At 34.1% G+C, this 11,388-nt stretch overlaps 1 protein-coding gene across 1 annotated transcript in view; it reads left to right on the top strand.

Moving 5' to 3' along the window:
- The window catches only part of LOC129941185 (protein sine oculis), a 75,686-nt gene extending 73,705 nt beyond the window's left edge, over positions 1 to 1,981 (top strand). Inside the window, exon 7 of the mRNA XM_056049753.1 lies at positions 862 to 1,981. Coding sequence (XP_055905728.1) covers positions 862 to 1,417 — 556 coding nt within the window. The 3' untranslated portion in view covers positions 1,418 to 1,981. The remainder of the gene's footprint in view (positions 1 to 861) is intronic.
- Positions 1,982 to 11,388: the final 9,407 nt, after the last annotated feature.

Below are 11,388 nucleotides of genomic sequence, written 5' to 3' on the forward strand. Positions count from 1 at the left end.
TTCCACAAAAGTCTCGCATGGTTTTGACAGCACCTTAAGTGCCGATTTTTAGAACTAAGTCTTTCTGAATTAGATTAGATCATAGGTAGGTATAATACTAAAGTTGGATTGATTAGTAGATCAAAAAGCTTTTGATGATTTTTGATATTTTACAACAGATAAAAGCCACCATTTAAACCATGGTTGAAACGCAATTACAAAACAAATTAAAAAGTGGTGTAAAATCTTGGTCCTTGGCAAAACTTACGTTGAAATCTATCAACAATTTAGACTTATGAAGTAGGTGCAATCAGGAAGCAAAATCTCAGTTCAATGAACAAGACTTCTTAGTTTTTATATCGAATTGTGAGGAACACTAAGAAAAACTTAAAACAATTCTTCAATTACAAGTCAAACCTCTTTGAATGGAGTTGGAGCTCCTATTTTACTATATTATGAGTTATTAAGAATATAAAGGATGAACTGTCAAAGTGTCACAAGAAGAAAAAGAACACATTATTGTTTGTAGAAAATATATGACTTTTAGTTGATTTCAGTCACTTTGTTATGAATGGAAAATGATACATTTTTTGACCAAAATCTATAATGGTCTCTATCTTTATATTGTGAAGTCGACTCATTTTGACATTCTACTTTAATCGGATATTTCTCTTTCTCGTCACCAATTGGGAAATAAATAAATGCGATCAAAATGAACGTACCCATTAATGTCATTTGATTGATAATCTGAATGTGTTTAACGCTTTTGACATTAAAAATGTGTACTTTTAAGTAATTTTAACTTGTCATTAAATTTAAGTTCATAATACACAATATATAAAATAATACTCATGTCAATTTTCTTGTATTGTTTAATTCCAGTGGCACCTCGGACAAACAGCATTTGGACTCCTCGAGCGATTCAGATATGGAAGGACCCAGCTCAATGTTGCAACAACATTCACAATCCTCCGCACAGTCTTCACAGCACAACACAACGAATCACCATCAGCAACAACAGCAACAATTATCACCAGCGAGCCACCATCACACAACGACAGCCCATCACGGCCATGGTCATCACACGACCACTGGATCCACAGGTGGTGGTGGTGCTTCAGCAGGCTCCTCTGCAGATCTCCACCAGCAACAACAGCAGCAGCAGCAACATCAACATCATCCTCACCATCACAGCGGCGGTGGCAGTGGTGGCGGTCACTCAAATAACAACCTGTCAGCGATTAGCAATCTTAATGCATCGCTGGTGGGAGTGGCGTCTAGTGGTGGAGCATTGTCGGCCGCAGGTGGCCTGTCACTGTCATCGCAAAAATCAGGGGTCGGCCATCAGATGGCGCCCCTTTCAGTAGCGTACTCGCATCTGCATAGTGTGATGGGCTCGATGCCGCTCTACGATATGAGCGAGTATCAGCACTTATGATTTTAAGCTAATATTTTCTTTTTTTATAAATTAAAACTTTATTTATACATATTTTTTGTAAATATTAAAAAAACAAATATTTATTATTTTTGTTTGAAAATAATGTTTAATGTTTTAAAAAGTTATTTCTTTTTTGCAATATTTAAAACTAAATAGAAATTATGTATAAATGTAACGTAGGTAGTATTTTTATTCCGAATCAGTGCACTTTTGTTTCATTTTCTTAAAACCTAGTGAATTGTTATAAAAGAATAATACCAAGTAATTGAAAGCAATAATGCGTTAGTAAGTAAAATCAATTACATTATCAAATGAATTAAATCAAAATCAATACTTTAATGTAAATTTATGTAAATAATAAAACAGATATTATTTAAAGTATACAAACAGAAAGTGGCCCGAGAAAAAATTGTATCATTATATTCGCTATATGTATTCAAGGGTGTCTTTTAAACTTTGCAATGTTAAGATATAATAATTATATCAAGCTAGACTAAAAATTTTAAAATAAGATTATTAAATTATTTTCAAAAATATCAAAAATTAAAAAAAAATAAACTTTAAAAAACTATGAAAAGAATGAAATGCTTTTTATTGACAACTTGTATTATTAAGAATTAAGTATAAGTTTCTGAACACAGCTATAAAAATGAAAATAAGCCACAATGGGTCCGTTCAATATTCGAGCTAAACTATTGTATGCAATAAGGTGTGAGAAATATGACAGCTTTAGCTGCAGATTTTTCCCAATATGTTAGTTCCTTTTGAGGCAAGTCATCGGGATATTTTATATTTTTACATCCCGCCTTCATTTTTTTTTTTTGAAACATACAATTCTGATTCACTGGGCCTCTTTTTAATTATCAAGTTAGGAAGGAGAATGAAGTACGAGATGTCAAATAATATTCAATGTGAAGTACAACGTCAAAAATTTTGCCTCTGACACAATTTTGAACTAAACTTATTATTATTATTGCAGCCTGAAAATTAACCAGGGGTTATTTATTGTCACTCCGCATTTAAACTACGTTGTACTTCGAAAACAGTAAAGTACAATGATTTTGATTTAAATTGGCTTCAATCTATAACTTAATAAAAAGTGACATTTGCCGAAATGAGAATTTCCATTGTAAACTCATTTAAGAACGTTACTTAAAGGTTAAATGTGGCTCAAGAGATAAATCAGAAGTTTAAATTTAAATTCAAAAATCTATATATTCCCGTCAGTACAGGATTTAAAGCCTTAAACGCATGACATTTTTTTGATCATTCGGGTTCACTTGCTCAATTTTTGACAAACAAATAATATTTTCTTAAACATACCTCATATTTTATGTTATTATCAAAAATGTCAGAAATTTATTAACATTTCAAAAAGAATATCAATATTCACTTATTGACACATGAAGTCGCGGCATACCTGTCAGCCAGGGCGTGAGATTTTAATTGGAGATAAATTAGTTTTGGATTTGGTGTTCAATGAGACCGAAAGGTGAGGGAGTGAAAGGAAAGAAGTTGATATTATTGCAGCAGGTAGTCTTAGTAAAGTTGACAACATAAACGTTCTTCTACCAGCACGTTTCAATGGCTGCGTTATCGAGAAATAGTGGATCAATAGTATACAACTATTCAGAAAATTAAAATATGGAGGAGACCAGTCCATTTCCTTTGATAAATGCTTATGACTCGCTGATATGTATGGTTTCGACAGACGTGTAGATGGCCGTATTATAAACCACTCATTGAAATTGGCCGCATTCGGAAGCCCTCAACTTCTTGATTGCGAATAAGTGCATGACAGACGTCATAGGTGGCAAAGTGGTGCTCTTGGCATTTTTAAACAATCGATACAGAGATATATGTATAAATCTTTCAAAATAAAATCAGTGTCACTTTTATGTACACAGTTTTAATAACGTAAAACTATTTTTACAAATTTGCTGTCAGAACCCTAAGACAAAAAAAAACACCTTGCAAAAATTTCACCTGAAACTAATAAAATGTTCTTTAAGTAGAGACAGTTCTTAGATTAGTCATTGCTCTGACAATAATTGCTAATGAGGTGACATTCGATGACGATTGTTTCTTTATGTGGCTGTCAGATGTTGTTTCAAAAAGTTGCAAATTAAATGTCAAATTTATTTATTTATTATTAAAAGATATTCAAGAAAGTGCGATCGATTGTATTAAACATCTTACAATTCTAAATATTTTATCAATCAAATATAGTATTGTAAATTTAAGATACGCCGCGAACCCCAACAACAACAAATCATCATATTTCGTTGCTGCTGAGTGCATGTAACATAGGTTTAAGGCACACATCATCGGTTAAACTTCACTTTTTGTAAAAATAAATCTTTTAGACTATTCCTTAAATTGGTTGACATTTTCACAAAGAAGGCAGCATTAACTGGATAGAATAATTCTTAGGAACCATTAGGTTTGGTTCCAAGATTTTTGGATAGAAATTTATGGTCTGTCAAATTTTGAAAGGTGGGGATGAAATTCTATCAGAAAGAGAAATTGTGTGGAATTGATTCTTGGCAAAAATTGTCTGCCACTCAATGGCTGCGTTCAATTTCAGACAGATAGGGTATCCTGATATCTTTTCATTAGTGTTTTACGTGTAAAATAAACAGATTATCAAAAACAGTTGAGATGTCAAAAAAGCAATCCAAAGGTGTCCAAGAATTTCTGGGGTATGTAGGTAACTGACAGAACAGCTGATTCAACACATGGTTGAATTTCAAGAAACTTGAAAATTGATATCAGTTGGTAAACAAAAAAATACAAAATTTTAGTTGAAGTTGTATTTGAGGATGTTCGTACATAATAGACGATAAAAAAGCTATTTGCATCCCAATTTTAGAAGGACTATTTGATCTATTTTTTTGTAGATAGATTAGAAATAAAGGTTATGCCTGATTTATTAAATTGTTTCGCACCTATCAATACATCATCGTCCGACGAATCAGTTAAATTATCCATTAAATGTTTTATCTTCCAACAATTTTGACTTCGAAGCTTCAATGTTTTTCTGCTTTTTGTAAACAGCTGAAAGTTGTTTTTATTTTTGACAGCTATCTCAATACAGCTATCCAATTCGTTCAACAAGATATCTAAAAATCCACCTATCCAAGATACCCTATCCAAGACGAGATTAAACGCAGCCAATCAATGCAAAGCAAATCGAACGGAATACGCTAATATCAGTCAATTTACGTGCCACAATATGACATTTGACAGATCAACAATTTCTTCCCATAAAATTCTTGTAAAGCTTTGTTTATTATTTTTATTGCTGTTTTGGATATGTTGTTCTTTTTAAAATTCCACCATTTTATTACTCCCACTTGCTGTGTTTTTCAGTCAAAAATGTCTGCCTCATTCTAAAGTGGGAAGTTATAAAATGTCAAAATAAATACTGTCAAAAATAAATGACAGATATATTAATTAACCAAATAAAATCAATGCTCCTTGTATATATTTATTATCTACAAAGCTTTTGCATTCCCACACGATTAACTCGGTTCAATGCACATTCCGTATTATATAATTATTTGAGGTTCAAAATATCATTGAGGCGCGATGCGTATTGCCTATGCATGATGCTGATGCCCTACGCACGTTTATTTAGAGTAATAAGTCATTAAATTATTTAATTTCATCTAACAAAAACATTGAATAGGTAAAGTTTCATATTTCATCATCATTATCATTTGCCGTGGGAAAAATTTCAATTTCTACAAAATAATTGAATTATCTAGGTAGCGCGTGTTTTCACATTTATAATTTTATACCTACCTTCAAATTAACCCACAACAATAGACCGCCCACCTATCATGTTTTTAAGCACATAAACACAGGTTTCCAAAGTAACCACATTGTTATCCCTCATCCACTGAGATTGAGTGAGGCTTGATATCTCCGATGGATGGTCTGATGATAAATTATATATGGATAAGGCTATTCACACCAGCAATTTTCTCTGATACTAGGATGAGCACATTTCAAAGGATATCAATATGGACCAACGAACGTTGGCTGCCAACAAACCAACCCTAACTCGCCTTGCTTATAACCTCGACTCGACTGTCGACTAGCGTTGGTCCTTTTGCGTTGCGTTAGTTCAACATTAACAGGCACTCTGACGGATGAATGGCATATCAATTTTAATGAGATAATCCGCCGCCGCAATTATTATTAAAATTTAGGGTTGTGCATTATTTTGAAATAATCCAGCATCTATATTATTTACTACCCTAACCATACCTGAACGCCCGTGTCGGTCGTCGCGTCGGTCGCATCTTTGGTTGGTCACCATGGTACCTGTATTATAGGAAAATTTAGTTTATTGAATAACAGAATATATAGGTCGTGTGCACGAACGTCGTCGTCGTCGCTCTCGCAGCAGCCTTCAGCTTGACTTAACTATACCTGTCAGTTTATGTATCTATGTTCCAGGTAAAAAGAAGATTTCTACTTGCCCTGGAGCACTACTGACAACTCAGTAATTCTAATGACTCAAATTTCTATGGTATGCAAAATCGTGTGCTCTTCTCTTTTTTAGTTTTTTGTGAAAGTTCTACAGAAACGAAAATGACATTCATTTGAATAAATTTTCACTAATGACATTTGAATGAAGACAGGAAACGAAATGTCATAGGAAAAATGAAAATCTCAATCAAATCAAGGGACTTGAATTTTCAGCACAAAAAGAAGGAAGAAAAATCCTGATTATCTGTTAAACAGTACATGCCTTCTTTTTTACAAAAGAAAAAATCCATTTCATCGTGATTGCGGACAAACAATGGACATAATGCGATTGTTATCATGGAATTACCAATTCAATTTCAAAGGACTTTTGTGTAGGTTATAAGTAACTTATTCTCTAAATAAAATGTCCTTTGAATTAAATTTTCGCAAGGGTTGAGATTAAGGTATAAATATTATTGTTTAATGAATATAAGAATGAAACAACAACAACTTGTGTGTGCTACCACCAAGTTCATAGGCTGGAGTTATAGCTATTTCACGGGGGCCAACCCGATCATCAGACTCCTTTAGTGGTGCTTAATCGCTTTTTTGTTCAATTTAATTTTTGAAGAACTTTTGCCCGAGCTGGGCTTGAACAAGCGATCTAGCGTGTGAGGAGCTTGTGCACTACGCACTACGCCACCGCACCCACATGAAAGTTGTAAGCCAATTACAGGTTTTTTCGTTCTATCGTACTATACTGAACCGATTAGCATTTTTCTAAGCACACACAAGTAATTGTTGTTGTTTTATTCAGTTTCTTTATTATTATTATTGTTTAATACTTAAAAACATTTAGATTCACAAATAAAAAAAGGCTTAGGACGGACTAATCATTTTGTTTAACACATATACGTAGTCGTGCCATAAATACTGTTACAACTATTTGAACCTGCATAATTTGACATTCAGCTGCATACAACAAGTCGCATTAATTGTTTTAAATAACTACTGTTATATAGGTTTAAAATAAAGTATAGTCTTGCAGTGGCGTAGCTAGACCTTTGGGGGCCCTGTATCCAATTTTTTTTTGGGCCCCATCACCTCTTACCAAAACTGGGCCATATTTTGATAAAAGTGATAAATCTGACAACCTCTTCTGTCCCATTGAAGTTCTGAGATAATTTTTTATTATTTTCAGCTTGGAAAAAGATCTTTCAGCTGTTGCTGTAGTGACCGGAAGAGTCAAAAAGAGAAAGCATGCTGTTATTACTTCAGAAAAACTAGAATGAATTTTGAGGATTTCGGATTTAAGGCATGTTTTTAGAGCAATTAGTTGATTGCAGAAATCACCAAATATGTCTGTATTGTACTTTTCCACTAGCTTTTTTAAACCTTGATTTATCTCATCATTTGAGAACGATAAAAGCTTATCCGGTTCCAACACTTCAAACATACTACTAAGACTATGAAGGCTTTGAAATCTTTGCTGAGTTTGTCCAATCAAAATGTCCAAGCAGAAATAGTAAATATTGACTTTGAAGTAAATTTGATCAAAAATTCTATGATCTTCTGCCAACTCATAAAAAAACAGCTTCGTTATTTTCCTCCTTTTATTTTTGAAGACAGGCTAAATTCTTGGACTTTTTAAGTAGATCACTGAATTTCTTTTGATTTATTTCTTTTTCTAGGCCGTCTAAAAGATTTTGAAGCAAAATACTTGCTTTTTGTAAATCATCTTGAAGGGCTTTGGAAACTGGACTTATAATATCAAACAGCGAAGAAAAAAATGACATCGACACAATAAAGTCGTACGTCTCTAAAATGTTTATAACATTTTTACATTCGTCTCGTTCGTCTTTTTTTGTTGAGGTCAAATTGATTTGGTGTAAGGTTTTCATTATCAATGCATAGTTTGATCTTATACCACATAGTGCATCATTTCGTGACGACCATCTCGTAGGACAAACCTTTTTAAGGGTAATTTTATATTTTTCGAATGAATCGTTGTGCAGTAAAGACCAGCGCTTCATACTGTTACCAAAAAATTTATATATTTTCTCTAAACTATCAAAAAATGTTGACACTTCAAGTATATTTTTTGCTGCATCATTAAGTATCAAATTTAATGAATGTACTGCGCAATGAACTTTATTAAATATTTAAGTGAATTTTTTTACACACGTCTTGTGCTCTATATCTTTGGGGGCCCCTATATCTCGGGGGCCCTGTTACATGAATACAGCTGATACAGTGGTAGCTACGCCATGGCGTGCCACTGAGTCTTAGTTATACTTTACAAGTGCAAAGATGGAGTCCTCAAAAGAAGAAAAGAGAACTGCAGTTGTTGCGCTGCATAAAGCTGCATACCTTAAGCGTAAAAGATAAACCTCGGCCCGGTCGTCCACGAAGAGTAAGGACAAAAAATGCTGTTCGCGCAGTGACAGCTCGAATTCGCCGAAATCCCCTTCGTAAGCAGAAAATCATGTCACGAGTAATGGATATTTCAAGAAGAACTATGTCGCGTCTAATTAAAAATGACCTTGGGATGGGTGCCTACCGCCGAGTGACTAGACAGAGATTAAACAACGCCTTGAATTAGGCTGGAAAGAGCAAAAGCATTGCTCAGACGTTACGGTGATGAAAGGTATCGTAAAATCATGTTTTCAGATGAGTAAATTTGCACCATTGAAGAAAAATACAATCGAAAGGGTCATCATCCAAGTTCGGTGGGGAGTGAGCTACGAAGGCACCACAAAGTTGCATTTTTGTGAACAAGGTGTAAAAACAAAAGCAAAAAACTACCAAGAAGACGTTTTAGAGAAAGTGGTGAAACTACTCAACAATACCCTATTCAATAAAAAGCATTGGGTGTTCCAGCAGAATTTAGCTCCAGCCCACAAAGCCAAATCGACCCAGTTGTGGCTGGAAAAGAATGTTCCCGAGTTCATCAAGGCATCAAAATGGCCCTCAGGCAGTCCCGATCTCAATCCTCTGGATTATTCTTTTTGGACAGAGCTAGAACTGGTGGCTTGCCACAAAGGACATCCGAAAAAGAAAAGTCTGAAACCAAGTCTTGTCCGAGCAGTGGGAAATTTTCCTGAGGAAAAGGTGCGTGCTGCCATTGACGATTGGCCGAAGCGACTCAAGGCCTGTGTTAAGGCTAAAGGTGGCCACTTTGAGTAGCAAGTCAAAAATATTATTTTTAATTCTATTTTATATCATTCTTAATAAAATTTATAACATATTTGATATTTGTCTTCTTTATTTTCAAAGAAAAATGTGTAACAGTATTTATGGCACGACTACGTAAAAGAATCAAAAAAACTAACGAAAACGTATTACAGCGCGTAATTTTAAAAATTATTAGTAACAAAAAATACAAAAGAAAAATTAGTTCCATTCCAAGCCAAACTATGGTTTTGGCGTTACACAATTCTTGAACCGTCTTTGAGAACAGAAATGACTTAACCCCATAATGCACTTATTGATAAAATCGCGATTTAAAAAATGTACGCAAAATAAATGTTTCTTATTTTGGTCTATGCAGAAAAAACTTCGCTTCTAAGTAAAATTTATTGTAGACCATTCTGGATTAAAAACTCAAAATTAATAAAATGGGGGTTACGTCACTTCTGCTCTCGGTGCCTTATATCACCGATCCTGGATGACAGTTGTATACTTACGATGTTTTTGATGAACTGACCTCTGTGGGTGGGCAGGGAAGTTCAGTTATCGATTTGTATGCAGTGAATGGTGATTGGCTTCAGGCTGTTAATGATTTTGAAGTATTATTAGCAACTTTAACGTCTCATTTACCAATTCTGGTGAATGCAAACTTCTTGCATGAAACACAACTCCTAAGCTTAGAAAAAATTCCAAGACTTAAATGGATACCTCAGGAGGGAGAGAGATTCCGAGAAAGATTAAACCTTCACGTTGATTCGCTGCCACCCTCAAGCCCCTCTGCAATTGATCAATTAGAAGAACAAATAAGCGAAATTGTTAGATCACCTGCTTCCCGTATTAGTAGTCACAAGCAGCTGAAACCCATAAATAAATGGTTTGATTCCGAATGGATGAGGCTCAGAAAAAAATCATTCGTTTTCCTTAAGTTATTTAGAAGATTTATACTAACAGGTCTGCGAGGCTAAAAAGTTAAATAACACACTAAATTTAGCGACCAGCTTAGAAAGGTGGGTTCAAAAATATGTTGGTATAATGTACGGAAGTTAGGTGAAAACAATGGTATGTCTTCAAGGGTATTCCAAGCTGAAGTTCTGGCATCCCATTTCCGATCCTTGTTGACATGTCATTATGTCAAAATGATTGCCCAGACACAGCTGATGATTTGCTTGATTTTATAATAGTGATGAACTGGAACTTGCTCTTTTTAATATAAAAGCAAAAAGTCCCCATGAATTTATGGCATTCCCGTTGAATTTATTAGAAACTCATCTTTATAGTTTCTTTCTTTTTACAACAACTTACTTGTACGATTCCGCTTGCGTTCTCTCGAGTTTTAATAAAGCTGTTATATTTTCAATATTTAAGGAAGGTGATGCTAGCTTACCTGAGAATTACAGAGTTATTTCAATATTAAAATCCATTAGAAAAATATTTGCTAGAATCCTATACAAAAGACTTATCAGTTGGGTGGAATCAAACAATCGCTTCAGTATTTTTCAAGCGGGTTTAAAGTATTGCTAACAAATTTACCCAAAAGAAAATTAAGTTGTATGCTTGGGTGTATTCATAAACGTCAACCTAACAAAGAACTGCGTTATCTGCATTCATATAAAGTCCGATTTTCGATCGAACTAACCTAGTCGAACTGCAGTACCTACCGTTCATAAACTTTAGACAGTCGTCAGGGTCGGGCAGATTGCGCAACTGAATTTGTTTGGCTGCAGAAAGAGCGGGAATTATTAAAATAATTTTTACAACTTGTAAAGAATCAAAGTAATGGCAAATATTTTGTTAATTTTTTGATAAAAATAATTTTAATTATTGTTTTTAAAGAGATGATGTGGACAGCGAATAAGCATGGAAATGTAATTCAATGCTGGAAAGAAGACAAAAATTACATTGTTTGGCAATCATTTTTCTCTGACGTTTATGAACTCTGGTTACATACAAATCGGACTTAGTCAGACCGCAGACATTCTGCATTGGGAGTGAGTTCACAAATGCATCAGAAAAGAAATGCGAGCACAGATTTTCCACGTTTATGAATGCAACCCTTGCTTTATTGACTCAAAATCTGCATTTGATACCGTCAATCGACAAGCTCTCATTTACAAAATTGCCTCACTTGGTAAGTATATCTAGAAAATTTCTAAATAAAGTGATTTTTTAAGAGCTTGAGAACTTTAAAAAAAAAAAAAACGCATAAAATTTGCAAAATCTCATCGATTCTTTATTTGAAACGTTAGATTGGTTCATGACATTTAATTTTTGAAGATAATTTCATTTAAATGTTGACCGCGGCT

This window comes from Eupeodes corollae, chromosome 1, assembly GCF_945859685.1.
Source record: "Eupeodes corollae chromosome 1, idEupCoro1.1, whole genome shotgun sequence".
Lineage (NCBI taxonomy): Eukaryota > Metazoa > Arthropoda > Insecta > Diptera > Syrphidae > Eupeodes > Eupeodes corollae.